This window comes from Phyllostomus discolor, chromosome 4 (genome assembly GCF_004126475.2).
Source record: "Phyllostomus discolor isolate MPI-MPIP mPhyDis1 chromosome 4, mPhyDis1.pri.v3, whole genome shotgun sequence".
Lineage (NCBI taxonomy): Eukaryota > Metazoa > Chordata > Mammalia > Chiroptera > Phyllostomidae > Phyllostomus > Phyllostomus discolor.
The window spans coordinates 28475682-28493347 of NC_040906.2; the positions used below are offsets into that span (position 1 = coordinate 28475682).

The window sequence follows — 17666 nt, forward strand, 5'->3', positions numbered from 1 at the left end:
TATACTCATGGTGACTATTTATTACAAGGAAAGGATACAGGTTAAAATTAGCCAAAGAAAGAGACGCATAGATCAGAGTCTGGGAGGGTTTCACTTGCAAAGCTTCCCTTGTCCCTAGGATTCGTGACCTCCCGCATTGATGAATGATAGTGCACACAGAGTATTGCCAGCCAGTGTCCAGATTTTGTTTGAAGCTTCATTGCATAGGATGATTGGTTGATTAATTGATTACCTACATGGTTGAACTCTCTTCCAGGTCCACCGACCCAAAGCCACCACCCTAATTCAAATGGTTGGTCTTTCTGACATGGCCAGGCCCCTACCCTACAACTGCTGGGTGTGTCCAGCCCACCCCAAGATCTCCTGTGGCCAGCCTCCATCCTAAATAAAGACACTTCTGTCAGATATGGCATAGATTGCCTCCCAGAAGCCGAGAGCAAAGGCCAGACCCTTCTAGACAAGGCCAAAGTATTTACAACACAGGCAAGAGCATGGATATTCCAACATGTAGTTGCGGAATCTCAACCTAAAAAGCCATATTGCTGCTATTCCTATCCTAGCAACTCCCGAATAGAATCTAAGGTAGTCTTCAAAAAGATGTATAACATTGCAGTGATACTATTAACTAGAAGGAGAGAAGAAAAATAAAGCAAAGAGTAATCAAGAGTAAGGCTATAAAATGGATAGAGGAATAAAGCCAGTGTGAAAATTGTACCATAAAGTTTTATATACTTGCTAAGGTGAGCCCTGTATTTGAGTCTTTACCTTCCAGCTACCAATATGGAGGGAAATAACATTATGATTCACAGCATCTATTAGACAGAAGCAAATCAGTTGTTTAGGGAAGCATCTGGGTGATATCCAGCGAAGATCTCAATAAAATCTGTAATGAACAGATATATCTGCAATCTTTCTGCATTGTTCCTGTAGTCAACAAGATAAATTTTATAAAATTGGTTCCTGAGGGGACTCTCAACTCAGGTTGTTGCCATCATATGAAGTGTACAACTTGGGAAAGAACAGATAAATTCTACTGTAAAGTAGGGACAAGGGGGTGGGACTCTGGCAGGATAGTGTATGGACCTCATCAGTTCAGAGATTTTTAGTTTAACCAAGCAGTCAGTTGTTTGTATTTTGCTTATTTTATACTAGTTAGTTCTTTGGAAAGTTTATTTAGTAATTCCAAACTTGCATTTTGTTCATAATCTTTAAAAATCTTAGTATCTTCATATACTGAGTATTTTCTCTTGAAGTGAAAGTTCACCTATTAAATATGATAACATTGGAGGAGAAAGTGACTAAAGAAATATCCTCTCCATTCTATCAAGATTTCTTGCTTAATGTTTTTTCATTGTTAAAAAAAAAAAAGAAGAGGAAAAAGAAATATTCTAATAGGTGTTAAAGCTTTAAGTTTTAATTGTCCAGAAACATATGTTCTAAGTTAAGGTTGAGACACATTTGTTCCATGATATCCTTATACTACTATTGTTTGGAATTAATATTTTTGAAAATTGAAATTTAGTGATTAGAACTTTTTTGTTCTCAGTAATATAAAATTGAAAGATTAAAAAGAAATAAATTTCTCCTTTGAAGAACATCTTTGATTTAATTATGAAAGATTGTGTTTTCTAAAATGTTAATTGTTTACTCATAGGTTATTGTCTCTTAGCATATTTCACTTTTTGGAATGGATATAGTAATAAAAATTTCTAGAGGTTACTGTCTTTAATATTTAAATTTCTTTGACTTCTGTCATAAAATTTAATTATATTCTCACAATTGTATAGAGTTAAAATTTAGGAATAAATTATCTAAGAGTATAGTAAACTTTCATATCCTATGAATTGTTTCAATACGTTTATAACTAAGTTACAAATTACAAATAATTAGCCAATCATTGAAGTAACATCAAAATTTTCATTCCACAGATCTCCACCACAGAGTTGAGTTACTGGCCTATTCCTCTATATTTACTGGGGATAACTACTGTAATTACTTAAATACTGACTTGGAGATGGCATTTTATTTTAAACTGTCTTTCCTGCATTTTTTTTTAAGCTCTGGATTCCCTTCATTATCCTGTGGAAGTAGCAGTAGCAGTTCATCAAACACGGCGGTGAATTCTCCTGCTATGCCCTATAGACTCAGCATCGGTGAATCAATCACCAACCGACGAGATTCCACTGTAACCTGCAGCAGCACCATGAGCTTGGCCAAACTTCTACAAGAGCGAGGCATCTCTGCTAAAGTGTACCATAGCCCAGTTGCAGAAAACTCCCTCCTTCAGCCTCTGCCTAAAGCCCTGGCTATCCCTTCCACACCTCCAAATTCGCCATCTCACTCACCCTGCTCTTCTCCTTTGCCCTTTGAGCCTCGAGTACATCTTTCTGAAAATTTTTTGGCCTCCCGACCAGCTGAAACATTCCTCCAGGAGATGTATGGCTTGAGACCTTCCCAGAACCCTCCTGATGTTGGCCAAAGGAAGATGAACTTAGTAGACAGGCTGAAGAGACTGGGGATAGCCAGAGCAATCAAGACCCCTGATGCCCAGGAAAATGGAAGAAGCCAAGAGGCAGAAATTGGTCTTCGGAGACCAGACTCTACTGTTTATTTAAAGTCAGGTAGTAATTTATTGAGTGGATTGAGGAGGAATCAGAGTCTTCCGGTCATGATGGGTAGCTTTGGCACTTCAGTTTGCACATCCTCATCCAAAATGGATATCTTGAAGGAGGACTGAGGTTCGGCAGATAACTGACCTCTTATACAGATAGCACATGAAGGATAGATTTGCACTGATACAGGTAGTCTGGTCTGATGGACAGAAAAGGAATGTTGCAGATGGGTTGTGAATGTGGAAAGAGGAAAGTGAAAGGTTGGAAACAATTGGGATGAGCGAGGCCTTAATGAATGAGGTCTAACAAATTGAAAGTATAAATGAATGGGTCATAAGTATTTGGAGACAGAAAAGGAAAAAAGGTTTAATACACTCCTTCAGTTGGGTTTTCTTGTCTTGAAAATAAAAAGTGACCAGAAAATAAATTAAGTAATATTGACACACACCAGGAATACTTAATTGACTAGCACATTGACTTTTTGGTAAGCGTAGGCATAGAACACCCAGGTTAGGAGGAGGTGGGAAGAGAAAAGGCGCAGCTTTGCTGCTGAGAGAAAGCTGTTCTGGAAGGTTGGTGGGGTAAGCTCAGTCTGTTACTGAGAAAACAGTGAAGTGGCTTTTATGTTTTTCCCCTGTTGATGTTTCGCTAAATTATACTTCCATCAAATGGCAGGCTCACAGCATTGGCAAGCAAGGAATTTTACTTTTTTCATAAAATCAGAGTAGTGCAGACTCTCATTTTGCTTTCTATTTTCAGGCCTTTGAATCTCTGGGAACCCAAACACCACCCAAATTCCTTTTGTACTTGTGATTAACAAAAGTTCATTTTTTAAATTTATATTTTTATACAACATCCTAAAACACAACATGTGTGGAAGTAGGAGGAATTTGTTTTAAGAAGGAAATATGGGCAAATTAGAATCAAGTAAACTTGTTTTCAGAATATTTGTCCTGGGTAAGTGTCGTGGCCAAGGAGTATGAACATAATTGAATTTCCTTGGAGGCTGGACAGGGTTAAATCAGAAGTACAATCAGTAGGAATTAGAGATTGTTGTCTATGTATGTCTGTACATTTTTTAATAAGGAAAGTTGGTTGCAACTTAGCTTTTTTGAAAGTGTTCTATGCATATTTTTAATGAAAGATGATATATATTTGCACAAAAATTCTCAGGCACATTAACTTATTTATTTAAGCTGAAGTAAAAACCCAGGTGCTTGCTTTGAGACTTGTGTTTTAAATGTAAAATAAAATTAAAACACATCTGCCTTTTTCTAGATATCTGTGAATTTATAGAATGAATTTTTTAAAGGGAGAGTCAAAGCTCTTGCTTTTACTGTGGTTCTTTTTGTTTGTTTTACAAAATATGTGAAATAGCAAAGTGAGTCTTGAGAAATTAGGTTTCAGCCTTGTGACAAATTGGCTGTGAATTGGGAAGAAATAGATCTGTTTTCTGGGTGCTTGACGTGGCTTGATCTCGACAGGGCCACTCAGGAAGAAGTACCGTTATGTGAAAGGCATGGTGGAGAGAAGATGAGGAAGGGGGTTAATTCATTTTTGAAAATGGGAGGCATTGACTTTTTGGTGGTTAATTTGCAGATCTTTTGCTCCTTTGTTGTTACTTGACTGAATTTTCTGAATTAGTCTTGCTCCTCTGGTTCCCACCAAAATACTTATCCCTGAGTCAAAGGAGTTCCCTTTCTCTTTCCTCCTGAGGTGCCTTTCCTACATGAAGAGCTATGTGCTCAGAGGGGTAGAAAAACCCACATGCATGTAGTGGTAAGAATGTGTGCATTTTCCATGCTTTTTATAACCTTTTAACAAAGCTTTTCTAGATAAAATTCTTAAAAACAGAAAGTGAAAGTATCCTCCCTTTGTCTCTTCTTCTCTCAGTCATACTGAAGTCAGCAGACGGTACACGTACATGTTTAGAAAAGATTTCATCAGATGTATCAGTGAATTTAAGTGTCCCTGGATGTGGTAGGCATTGGACGGAAGAATTCCTGATGTTATGTTTCCAAAATATCCCAATTCGCTTTTTTAAAAATAGTATCTGAGTTTTTACTTCGTAAGTAACTCTGGGGTGCTTATTTTAGCTGATTCTTAAGATTTTTTATTTATTCTGTAAGAAAGTAATCTTCCTGTTGCCAGTTTCTAAGAGACATCAGGAAGTAAGAAAGTGTAGGACCAGAGAGTAATACAAAATGTTAAATTTTCAGATTCATGTTTATTATATAAATATAAATTAAATATCTATAAGATTCTGGAGTATTCTGTATAATTAGTATACTTTTCTATAATCAATGCTAAAATGATCAATTTGGAGGCAGGGCAAGGGCATATTCACACCAAATAAAGCACATCTGATTAAAGAGAACCAGACTTAAGTTTTTGAAAATTAGATTGATGTTGCCATTCCACCAGAAACATGATCATTGTGTACTGGTGCATGCTTGTCTCTAGAAATGAATTCCATCTTGAACTGGATTTTACTGTTTTCTGAAGTTCCCACCTAAAATCATTTTTGGTACAGCCTGAGAATCTCTATTATAACAAACTTGTGTGCAAAGTATAGTAAGAACTGGAACCTTGTAGCAAGTTCCTCCTTAACATTTTAGTTTTTCTATATCAACTGTGTATGTACTACTATGCCAGTATAGGAAACACCAATCTTTTTTTCCTCCTTTAAGGTGGTTTTCAGTGATTATATCTCAGGTATTTCTGAGTATCCTATGATATAGTATTCCTAAGCTCAGAATTAGAGGTTTTCATGAATTGTGATGATCCTCTGTAATCTTAGCATGCATCTTAGGGAAAAGTTATTGATCATTGCTAAAGTAATTTTTAAAAGAGTTTTATACTATATGTCTTCAGTTGACACAAATGAACAGACTCTGTCAAAGGGGAGAAATAAGTTAGAGACAGCTCATGAGAGCCACTTCTTGAGGGTGTATTATGTACAGTATTCAAAGCCTGTTTTCTTTTTTTATGACCATTCTAGTACATAATTAGTAGTATTTGTTATTACTAACATTGACTTTTGACATCTGAACTAGGGCTCTTGCGTGTTTAATGGTCCACTCCTTTGATGCTGGGTGCCTGCAAGCTTGTATTCCAAATGCAGCAAGTGTCTATACTGAGTGGTTTGCATTGCACAGCACAGCTACCTAGGTAGGAGTGGCAAAGTGCTCTGTGGGGCAGCCGGGGAAATACTGATGTTTGATATCTGGGGCTTGACTTTGTCAAACAGCTCTTTGTTGCACCTAGCTTTGCTTTGTCAAATGTAAATCAGATAATAAACATGAGTATCTTCTTAAATTTTCATTTGTCTTCCTGTATATTTGTCCCAGTTCTTTTTACAGATAGTCCTGCATAAAGTCTTTTCATTACAGTTTTTTTCTGTACAGAAAACAACCTCTATTTACCAAACCAACAATAGTCATATATAGTAAACAAATCTTATTATATTTTCTTAAGATATTTTAAAAAAATAGAATAGAGTGAGTGTGAAACAGTTCTTTTCTTGGTGTCCTCAATATACTGTTGATATTCTGTAACCACAAAAAAGCTTCATTTCTTTAGCAGAAATTTTCTCCCTTTCCTTTTCATTCAAACTGGCCTCATCAAGCATCTGACTCACTGGCTTCCTCCTCCCTTGCATGTCCACTTCCTTAATCATTAAGCCCTCAGGGCAGTGAGATTCTGATGAGCATCAAATAATTTTAGGAATAAGAGTGACCACAGAGACAAGAGTTTCCATCAAACTAGAGATAATACTAGGTATCTGTTTTGTTTCAGCTCTAGGCCTAGAAAAGTGGCAAAACCAGACTAAGCAAGGCCACGGCTGACAACGGCACTGATCAACCACCCCCTACCCTAGTGTTGATCAACTGTAGAGACCATGACCATAACTCTCTTAGTCATCACGATTAATGATCTTTCCCCTATATAACCCATCTCCTGGAAGCCATCAGGGAGCCAGGTCTTTGAGCATTAGCTCACCTATGACTCAGCCTGGTCCACTTCCAAATATTAAGCTTGCTTCCTTTGCTGGAAGGTCCTGTTCATGTTTTTACTGGGCTTTGATGTACACAGGCAAATAGACCCCTTTAGTGTGGTAAAAAGTTTTAACTATTTAGAAACTTTCCAAGAAACTAAATTTGAAAATTTAGTAGACTGCAACAGGAAAAGTTATTTGATGTTCTCTTCTGTTTGTCACAATTTAGTTGCAGTATATTTTTAAAATTCATTTAATATCCATTTAGAATTGTCAACGTTTTGTGAAGAGTAAATGAAGTATATGGGTCTCTACTTCTTTGATAAAATATTTAGAGATACTTCCAGCATCTTTGTGTTTTCTTTCACAAACCATTTTCAGTAGATACACGGTCAGTCCAATAGTCTTTTGATAAGGGTAAAGATTGGATACTTTCAGCATCTCATTGACTTCGATCTCTGTTTTTATTAAGTTTGAGTTGTGCTAGTATCAAGTTTTGTTTTTCATTAGTTTGTTTTTTAAATAAGAGCCAAATGCCATAAAATTTTCAAATGAACAGATGTGCAGTTTTGGCAAAGATGCTATAAAATACAAGGCTGTGTTACCAGCAATAACTTAGAGTGTTTTGTTCTTCAGTGCAAGAAAGTATGAGTAAAATGCACCAAAGGTGACGTGAGATTAGAGAAAAAATACAAAAAAGTTAAATTATAAAAATCAAAGTATTATTTCATAAAATGTATTTGCCTTCTCAGCAAAATCACTAATGTTAGTAACATCAGTCCTCTTTCTGGGTCTTTGGGGAAAAAAGGAACCTTTAATGCAATGCCAAAATATTCCTAAATTCAACCAAAGAGAAGAGCAGTTTACACTTAGCCCCTGCAAAAGCCTTTCTTTCTTTCCTGTCTGCCATTTAGAGCTGACAGAGTTGTACTAATGTCTTAAATGAGTAAAGGAAGAAAAAACATCCCCACATAATGGTAATTAGTGCTAAGCCTTGGCCAAGCCAAGTGGCTGGGGTTTTCCTTCAAAAACTTCATCTTTGTTTATATCCAGTGATCACATAAGGCCCAAATCCTACTTTTTAAATCATAAAGAGCATTTAAATATAAAATTTAACACAATAAACAGACTCAAACATTTGATCTCTAGCTGGAGATGGATTTGACTAGTCAAATCTGTCCATCGTTCTCTTTATAACGTCTTTCCCTTGCTTCTAGCTTTTAAAGTCTGTCTCCATCTAGTCTGCTCATGGTGCTTGCAGTTGTGGTAGGCAGACATACATGAGCAGAGCAAGGACAATGGAGCAGGTACAGGAGGGCACCACAATGGAAAGCCCCAGGTGCAAGGCAATGGGCAAAACTGGGAAAACCAGGACCTCGCCCCCAGGGTAACCTTTCCTTCCCTAGCATATTGCTGGTTGTGCAGCTTAGGCCCCCTGACCTTTCATATAGCTGGTTATGCAGTTCTGACCCTCCCCTGACATTTCCTCCCTTGGCATGTTGCTAATCATGTGGTAGACCCCCTTGGAAGAAAAACAGGGCAGAAGAGTGGTCTCATGCCACTCCCATTCAGGCCCTTGCACAGCCACTCCCTTAAGCATTAACCCCTAGGGATAACATCTAGGCCTCAGCTATGTTTCAGCTCTAGGCTCAGAAAAGCAGCAAAACCAGACAAGTGATGCCGTGGCTGCCATCAGGACCAGCTGCACTGACTAGTGACCCCCTGCCCTGGCACCCATCAGTCAGTGGAGACCACAGCCCTGAAAGGGCTCACCTGGAAAGCTGATGAATGTTCTATTGAGATCCTCCTCTGAGACCTCCCCTAAAATCACCAGCCTTAAAAGCCCTTAGGACAGAAGACCCAGTGTGCATTCCCCCTTGGGAGCATGCCCTTGCTGTCCCCTTCCTCTTTTTCCCTCCTAAGCTCCAAGGGCCCCTTCTTTTGCCTCTGTAACTTGTTTCCTGAGCCGATTTCTTCTACTGCTCACTTCAACATCTGTGACTTTCTAAATAAATTTTCTCTTACAGTTTGAGTCTTGGCTCTGAATTCTTTTCTAGCCAGAACGCAGGTACCAAGGTTGCTGAACCAAGGTCTGGTCTGACTCCACCCATCTAACATCTGGTGCCACTTGCCTCTGCCAACACAACCATAACTACCCTCAGTCAACACACTGAGGTCGGCATGACAGAAAAATGAAAAAAAAAAACCCAAAACAGTTCTTCAGTGACATTGCTGAATATGCCTGAACTCTGGTAGCACTGCCTCCTTACTTTGTAGGTCATGAAATTAATGAACCTCTTTGATTTAAGCCACTTCAAAGATCTGGCTTTAAATATCTACTTCGGAAAACTCCTAAAGTGTTTTTAGCCCAGACTCTTCTTTGGAATTCCCAAACATGTAATAGACCACTTGGATGTCTCACTGCCAGTCAAATTCAACATATTCAAGCCTGAAGTGAGCTCTTACTCCCCTCAGCCCATTTATCCCTCAGACTCTCCTATCTCAATAAGTGGCACCACCATCTACTCAATTGTTTAAGTTAGAAACCAAGGAATCATCATTGCCTCCTCCTTTCCCTCACCCTGACATCCAGTTGATCAAGTCCTGTTGCACACTGTACTCTCCATCCCACTGCTGCTCCCTTAGTTTAAGGCCACCTTTGTGCCTCATTTGACCACTAAACTGGTTTCTCTGCTTCCTGTCTTGGTCCCTCCAATTATTTCTCTACATTGCAGTCAAAATGATCTTTCTAACATGCAAAACTAGTCAGAGCCCCTCTCTGATTAAAAGTGTTTGTTGTCAGACTCATTAGAAGAGAAATTCCTGCCACACATTCCCATTGCATCTAGTAAGGACCTTAATGTAAGCTTCATTGTGCTTTTATTCAATTTATTGTGTTTCCCCCACTAGTCTCAAAGCTCTAAGGAGCACTGAAACTGATGTACAAGGTCTGTCCAGAAAGTACCCCGCCACGTGATATGAAAAGTAGAGATATTTACTGAAGAAGATACAAGAAACTTTGTACGTAGGACAATGATGCCCCAGTCCCCTTCAAAGTAGGCACCTTGGGACCTCACACATGTCTCCCAATAGCCATCAGCTGTCACATCATATTGTCCTGAATTTCACTGTGATGGTCTGAAATCCATCCCTTTCAGAGATGATTTTAGTTTTGGGAAAAGCCAGAAGTCACAGGGTGGTAAATCTAGGTGGTAGGGGGGGCTGATTCACCTCGGTGATTTGATCACCAAAAAACTCCATACAAGATGTGATTCATGACTGAGAACATTGTCATGATGAAGCTGCTAGTCACCAGGTGCTCATATCTGCAGCCTTCTTTCTGCAGAGAAATGTTTAAGCTTAAGGCAAAATTTTCTAATTAGTCATTTTCAGTGCCACAGCCATACAGTACACATGTTCACTCAGCAGTGTCTACTGCCCCCCACTGACTGGTACAGTGAAGTCATCATTGTTCACACATGTGCATTCCAGTCCATTCTCCTTGGCTGCCAGGTTACATAGGTTTTGCGCAAATCATTCTTGTTATATTAACAGTGGCTGGACTTTTTCTGGACAAACCTTGTGCATCCCCACACCTGCATATTATTTATGCAGTAAATAATAATCTGGAGTAGAATGAATGGATGAATTTATAAATAATGTTTGTAAACTATGGGTTGTAACTCATCAGTAGATCCTGAAATCAATCTAGTGGATTTATAATCAGTTTTCATTTTAAAAGAAAACAGATGAGAATAGTATATAACAAGGGTATTATTTCATACAACTTTTTATTATAAAGTATGTAAAATATATTTCTTATAGTGAGTTTCAGTAAAATATAATGAAAGCCACTAGTCTATAGTAAGTATTTTCTCCTATAAGGAGAAAAAAAAAAAACAGCCTTATTTAGGAAAAAAAAAGTCTGAGCTCCCAGCAACTGAGACTCCTACTCTTGGGGATTTGCACTTTCACAGATTTCAAAGCTTGAAATTCAAGGAAGAAAGTGCCCACTTTCAAGTTTTAGGTTTCTGTGGGCAAATGACAGAAGCTTAAACTCCATCACGGATTCCATCTGGCAACTGCTGCCATAGGCCAACTAGACCGAGGAGTACTGCTTAATTCTATTTCCTCTGAAAGTATAGCTTATGTGTATTTTGTCTTACATCTTAGAGAATTTGTTAACTGGCTGCTCTTCCAGTCTTTTTAAGAGCAGAATGCCTCAGCAAATGAGGTGCTGCCATTCTGTTTCCATAGCAATAAAAGAAACAAACCTTTGCCAACCTTCTACCAAGGACAAACCTCACAACTCAAGGCCCACATCAAGAAAGTCTGAATAGAGGAGTGACTTTCTCCCCTACTTTGACTTTCATTGCACTATTGGAAGATTCAAACTAGATTGTCTTTTGAAGGGACATCAGTGTTCATGCCAATTCAGCCTTTATAAAAGCTTGTGACGATTCACTGGAAGTCTGTCTCTCTACACTACACATACTCTGTAATTTCTGCTTTGGAATTTCAATCACTTGGAATGACCACTAGAGTCTTAAATTCTGGGACTTCTGGATTTGACCTAAAATGAATTCTGATTTTGTGTTGACGAAAAACAATTTCTTTATACCATTGTGATGTCTTTAAGACTCTGGATATGGGAAGAAATCACATGGGAAAAACAAATCTTCGGGCAGTCCCAAGGTAAGCTCTTTGGAAAGGATGTTTTATATAATTATTTTCTTCTGATTATTAATACTAACCAGTGACTTTTCTGAAGGTTGGCTCACTGATAACCACCAGGTGGCACATTCAGTCCACTCAACCACAGGTAAAACCATCAGGAAGAGGCAGGAAAATAATGGGGAGAAAAAAATCTTAAAACACACGCATGCGTGCACACACATCCTTGTAATCTTAGAGCCATATAATGCAATATCCACCACTGTGAATGTATTAGATCTATCTGTGCTAATATGGAAACATCTACTAGATAATCTCACGCAAAAAGAGCAAGGCTGGCATAGGGCATAACGTATGCTCTAATTTATGTAAAAATGTTAAAGATTTTATATGGACTATATATATATATAATTTCTGGAAGGATACAAAAAAAAACAGTGGTTACTTCTTGGGAGAGTACGTAGTCAAAGGCTAATGTTTAGCTGGTATGCACGTTATTGAAATATTGAAGTACTGCCATACTAGTTGTAAGTACACATTGTCCAAGGCCCTCAAATGTCCTCCCTGTCACCTGGGTTGCCCAAGTCTTCCTCCTGGCACCCCCAGACTTCCTCATGATTCAGTAACTAAGAGGTTAATGCCTAGCATATGGGGTAGAAGTGGAGTCCTCCAGGATGCTCTTCCAGCCTTGTAGCCCATGTCTATTCTGATTATTTGATAACCTTGTCTTACTGGTTGTTAAATATTTTGAGTATCATCTTCATGGGTATTTGGAGGGAGAGGCCTTTACTTTTTGAGCAAAAGAATACACACCATGGCACAGTTTATAATAGGAAAAAAAGGAAACAAAACTTTCATCAATAAAACTGGCTTAAAAATGTAAATGGGGAAAACTACAAAATGAAAGAAAAAAGCAAAGAAAAAATACAAAGAGTCTGTTCCTGTTTATGGACAATTATGTAAATCTATTTCTTTAGACTAGAAAACATTTTAGAAGACCCTAATCAAAATATTTTCAGTGGTCTTTTCTAGTTAGTATTTTGAATAAATTTTACTTCCTTCAGATTATAATTTTCTTTGCAATCAGCCTATTTTAACACACACACACACACAGAAGGTAAACCTATTCTCCGCCTAAAGTTAGAAAGAAAAGCTTCTGTAAACAAAATACCACCAAGGTTCATTATATTCCTAAACTCAGTTATCAGGTTTTGAAAACCTAATGTGTGCAAGGCAGTGAGCCAAGAGCTTTGCTGACATGGTCTCATTTCGTGTGCAGGTTTGCCCAGTGAGGACTGAACTCCCATGTGCCCATTTTCCAGAAGAGCAAACGCAGACTCCGGAAACAGTTCATTTCTTGAGGTTCCACAGCTGGTAAGCAGAGGACTCGATATGCAAAGTCAGTCCCACTTAACTCCAAAACTCAAGGAAAATTTTAGTAAACAATGTTGTGGAGGAAGAAAATCATAATCCTGACATTCTAGCCCAATTTGTCATTTTAAAATACATTCTTCTCTAACACTTTTTCGTGTAGGCACATACTTTTACATAATTGTATCCACTGCATACATACCATCTCATACCTTTGTGCATGAGCATTTTTTCATGTTTCCACAGGCTTTCAGGTGATTAATTAAAATCTATGTAAAAAAACTCCATTGATTGTAACATTTTGGCTTTTTCATTCCTTTTTTTTTTTTTTTCGGCTGCCCTTCATCACATCACGCTCCCTTGAAGGGGCACGTACCCACGCCGTTCTCCCACTAGCCGTTTCACTAGCCGTTTCACTATCCAGTGCACGAGGCGGCTCAGAGTATCCCAACAGGCTCGAAGAGACTGGCGCGCGAGGGGAAAGTACGCGACGTGCGCGTACGGAAAGACGTGCGCACGCCGTAGGCCTGTGCCTGTGCAGACTCGCAAGGCTGAACCCCGCGGCCAGCGCGAGTCCGCCAGGCTTGTTCTAGCGGAGGTCTCTGCGACACTCCCTGGAGTTTCTGTGTCAGGAGGCGGGACTGGAGCAGCCCCTCCTTGAGGCGCAGGGCCCGCAGGCGCTGCTTCAGTTCTATCCGCAGGTTCTGCTAGGCTCCGCTCACAGACGCCGCCGACTCGGCGGATGTGGGCGGTCCCGAGGTCCTCTCGCAGCGCTGGTGGTGCTTCGGCCTCTTTTAATGTTAATTTTTAATATTATCTATAATATTGTAATGACCGTTACATTTTTGCAGTTTCATATTTGGATCAGTTTGTCCTGGTTGAGCTGGTCCCTGTGGTTATAATCACCCAGTTTGTAATCCAGCAACAAATATTTATCAAATAGGCGTTTTGGACAAGTTGTTTTGCCAGGCCCCGTGAGGGCACAGAGAATGACATGGCAAAGTCCAGGCCTTCAAGAATGGCACAATCCGGACAGGCAGGCAAGAAATGGAATAGGGAGGGCAGTTGGTTGCTGGGAGCTGGCCAGCCTTCGCCTGTCACTTCCTGCCTCAGGATTGGCCCCCGCCCTCACGGGAAGCAGATACCACGTCCTAAGCGGAAGCAAAGCTACTGTTTTGCTAGTGTTGCAGCCTCCTTTCAGATTGTCACCTCAATTCTAACCCCTGTGGCATTGTCTTCTCACCTGGGGTGCTCCACCCCATCTGCTTCCCTGATCTCATCTCCCTAAGATCTCCTGGCTAGGGCCCCAAACACCAGGGAGCACAAACAGATAAGGCGGCCCTGTCATCTGATGTTTAGGTCTTTGCTGTTTATCCAGCCTCTTGGCCTCCTTTCTAGCCCTAATCTCCACTCCGTACCCTGGGCTCAGTCCACCTGCACATCCTACCTTTCCTCAAGGCATTGTCTCTTGTCCTGGCTCCACAGCTCACTCAGTTCCCTTCCTGAGACGACCCTAGTACCTGCACACTTTTCGAAGGCAAGGTGCAAAAGTTCAGTATCCCCAGCATCTAGCATGGTACTCACAGCAGGAGCTGTAAGTATGTGTGCTCTTAAGTGAGCATGTGTAGGTGTCCCAGAGTCACTTCATGACTTTGAGCCTAACTTTTCCTCATCTGTAAAATGTATTTAACGTTACGGTCCCATTTAGCTCTAACTGGGTTTCTCAAGCATCAGTCACGTTAGAAAAAAAGGTTTTTCATTTTTCAGCTGATTCTTAAGCAAATTTATTTCAGTAAACTAATGGAAACCAGTCACTGACAGAAATTTGTGTTAAATCTATCATTATAATGCTTCTGTTGGTCTCTTGGCTCTCATAGCATTTTTTGTGTTAATTTTCATTTTTATCAAATAATCCACAGACATTTAAAAATAAAATTGTACTAAAAATTCATTAATGAAATGTTACAATTTCTTCCCCACCCCTCTTTTTGGTTCTATTCCTCAGTGCGCTCTCTAGAGATTCACTAGAGACAACTATTTTCAACTCTTTTAGCTATTTATTTTGGAACTTAACTTCATGCTTCTAAATAATTTGTCTCTACTCTGTTAATTTTTCAATTTTAAACATTCTCTATTGACTTCCTGCTATTAGTAGATGAGGATTTCACACATTCATTCGCCTGCCATTGCCCTCCCGCCAGTTGTAGTCACAATTCACTTTTTAGTTAAATCAATATATATTTACATAAATATGTGTGTATGTACCTTACTATGATTATATCTGCTTTCCTATACAATTTTTTTAACCTGGAGTAATTATATAATTTTTCTCTTCTTAGGTTTTTATGTTTGTATTGCTAAATTTTCTGTTTTTTATTACAAATGCTCTGTGACAAATTACCACAAATTTAGTGGCTTAAAACAACACCAGTTTATTATCTTATAAATCAAATCAAGGTGTTGATAAGACTCTAGGGAAGAATCATTTTCTTTCTTTTCCGGTTTCTAAAGGCTGACCACTCTCTGTGGCTCATGACACTTTCTAGATCACTTCTACCTGACCATTTTCTGACTGACTCTCCCACCTTCCTTTTATAAGGATGCTTGTGATTACCTTGGGCTCACACTGATAATCCAGATAATCTCTCCATCTCAAGATCTTTAACTTAATCACAGCTGTAAAGCTCCTTTGGAACAACAACAAAAAAATCTATATTCACAGGTTCCAGGGATTAGAACATGGATGTTTAGTGGGGGAAGGAGCATTATCTGATTCACCACAGGCTCCAAAAGATCTGTGAAATGCCTGTTAGTATTATTAGATGATGTACCAGTGTCAATTTCTGAGTCTTGGGGTCTTGCACATGGGATATGGTTCCTTCTAGTACATACACATAGGCTGTAGCCTTTTATGGTATGTGAAGGGAGGAAGCTATTGTGCCAAACATGTATTAATGTCACTTGGGCAGTACTGTCTCCTCTCTCATTCTCTTTATGAGATTAAACCTCTTTTAATCTTGAACTCTGATTTTAGTGGGGTTCTGGAAAGAAAAAGATAATCAAGTGTGATCATGTTTATCTGGTAGTTGTCTTTCATGCCAATTTATAGGGGGTTTTGTTTTTCTTTTTATGGCGCCAAGAAGGAAGAGTTTTGACTGTAATTCAGGCAGGTGGCCAGGAATGAAAAACTGGGAGAGCCAGTTTAATTTGAGTAATAGAGCTAATTTTCCAGAACATTCTGTGCATGACCTGCTGTAGGAATTTCTCTTCACTTTAGAGAGAGCTAGTGTGACCTGATGGAGGAGCAAGGGCTTAGGGGTCAGGCAGACTTAGGTTTGTTCCCAACTCTGCAACTTGCTATCTCCATGACCTCTCTGATCCTCATTATCCTCACCTGTAAAATTGGGATAAGAATAATTGATTACTTTTTGTGTGCCTGGCTCACAGTAAACACTCAGTTATGACAAGTTTTAATGCTTTCAAGCCAAGCCTACTGGGTGGCAAAAGATGAGGTGTGATTCTGTAATCAAGACCCTGTACCAGATCAACAGCTGCCAGAATCTACCATCTGTGCTTTGGGCCTTCCCTGGGTTCTTCCCAATTTGTCTCTAAATATTGTTGCTTTGACTCTAAATGGTGTAACTCTCTGTTTTTTTCCCTTGATTCATTGAGGGCCTCCTGACCTAGAAGCCAAGACTGCCCCATATTCCTGCCATGTACCCCAGCCCTCTCGTCTACTGCAGCTGCTGGGACCCTTGCAACTTGGGACCACGGAAGCTAATCAAGACACCTCAGCCACCAAGAAAGACCTCCACAGGGAAGCCCAAGTAAGGATTACCTGGGATAGACTATGGCCTGGAGACTTGGGGTCCATCGACAGCCTTCTTTCTTTCACAAGATTTTCAAAACAATTTGGTAGCAAAAATCCCAAGAGGGCCAGAAAGCCTAGTTTTGCACAGCTTTCCCTGCCAGCGTGTTAGCTGTTCATTGCTCTTGCCAGTCCTGCCTAGGTTTAGTGTCATTGTAAATGAGGGCGTTGCAGAGTTAGTTGAGCAGAGAAAAGGGGGCTTCCAACCAAAGGGACCCATGGAAGCTACCCCTCCATGAGGGATGAAAGCTTTGGGAACTGGAAGATGATCTGTGCCACCAACCCAGGGACCCCCCAGAACAGTGAACAAGTGCCAAGGCATTCAGCCTGAGGCTGCAAAAAGACTGTCCATTATCAGCCATGTATTCCAATTTTGGGTCTATGGGCTGATGTACCTACTAAAATAGGCTTCTGAATTTCCAATTTTCTCTCTCTTTTTTTTGCTATTAATTTTTTCCTTTCAGGCTAACTCTTCCTCCAGCTTCAAAAAAACAAAATTATGTCCAACCAACAACGAAACCTCTTGTCTCCCCAAAGTAAGTATTGCACATCCATGGGTTGGGAATGATTTGAAGTATGTGAATACAACAATCTCTCTCCTTGGCCTTCACACCCTTGCCTGACTCGAACTAATTGCTGACAGGAAGGTCAGAGAATTGCCAGAACCTACTGTACTTTTCCCCTAACCTCAGATCCTACATATAGATTCTATGACCCTCTGTACTCACAGCATTCAAAATCACTACAAATGAGCTCTCATCTGAGGTACCCTGACAACGGTTTCCCCAAAAAGGTACACTGCCTGATTCCTGTCACAGGCAAAGAACCTCCCTCCCATTGGTGGTGTTTATCCTTTTGCTGATTACTTTCCTCTATCTAAGATTTTATAGAAATTACAATTCTATGTTTACTTATGTATTTAAAATTTTGCCCACATTTTATAAACTCAGAAGTTTAACTTAGTTTTATGTCTTCCATGAGTCTTTGTATTCCCTTGTTTATTTATTTGGTAAATATTTATTGAGCATCTATTATTTGCTAAGCAGAGTTTCAGGTGTGGGGAACAGCAGTGAACACAACAAAGGCTCTGCTTTCTTGGAGCTTACAGTTATTTATGTATGGAGATCAGGGAAAGTCCCTCTAT

The 17666-nt window shown here is 39.5% G+C and overlaps 2 protein-coding genes across 9 annotated transcripts in view; both read left to right on the plus strand.

Moving 5' to 3' along the window:
• Window positions 1-6023, plus strand: part of TRAK2 (trafficking kinesin protein 2) — a 57975-nt gene extending 51952 nt beyond the window's left edge. For 2 of the 3 annotated variants that reach the window (XM_028508391.2, XM_036023069.1), the window contains exon 16: window positions 2059-6023. In XM_028508391.2, the coding sequence (XP_028364192.1) occupies window positions 2059-2737 (679 nt within the window). In that variant the 3' untranslated portion in view covers window positions 2738-6023. The remainder of the gene's footprint in view (window positions 1-2058) is intronic. The other variant, XR_004902552.1, reaches the window with a different exon arrangement.
• A 4097-nt stretch (window positions 6024-10120) lies between these two features.
• The window catches only part of FLACC1 (flagellum associated containing coiled-coil domains 1), a 37416-nt gene continuing 29870 nt past the window's right edge, over window positions 10121-17666 (plus strand). For 2 of the 6 annotated variants that reach the window (XM_036023085.1, XM_036023080.1), the window contains exons 1-3: window positions 10121-11304; window positions 16327-16481; window positions 16987-17058. In XM_036023085.1, the coding sequence (XP_035878978.1) occupies window positions 16369-16481; window positions 16987-17058 (185 nt within the window). In that variant the 5' untranslated portion in view covers window positions 10121-11304; window positions 16327-16368. Of the gene's footprint in view, window positions 11305-12210; window positions 12658-14659; window positions 16101-16326; window positions 16482-16986; window positions 17059-17666 lie in introns of those variants that run through there. The other 4 variants (XM_028510378.2, XM_036023081.1, XM_036023082.1 and 1 more) reach the window with 4 other exon arrangements.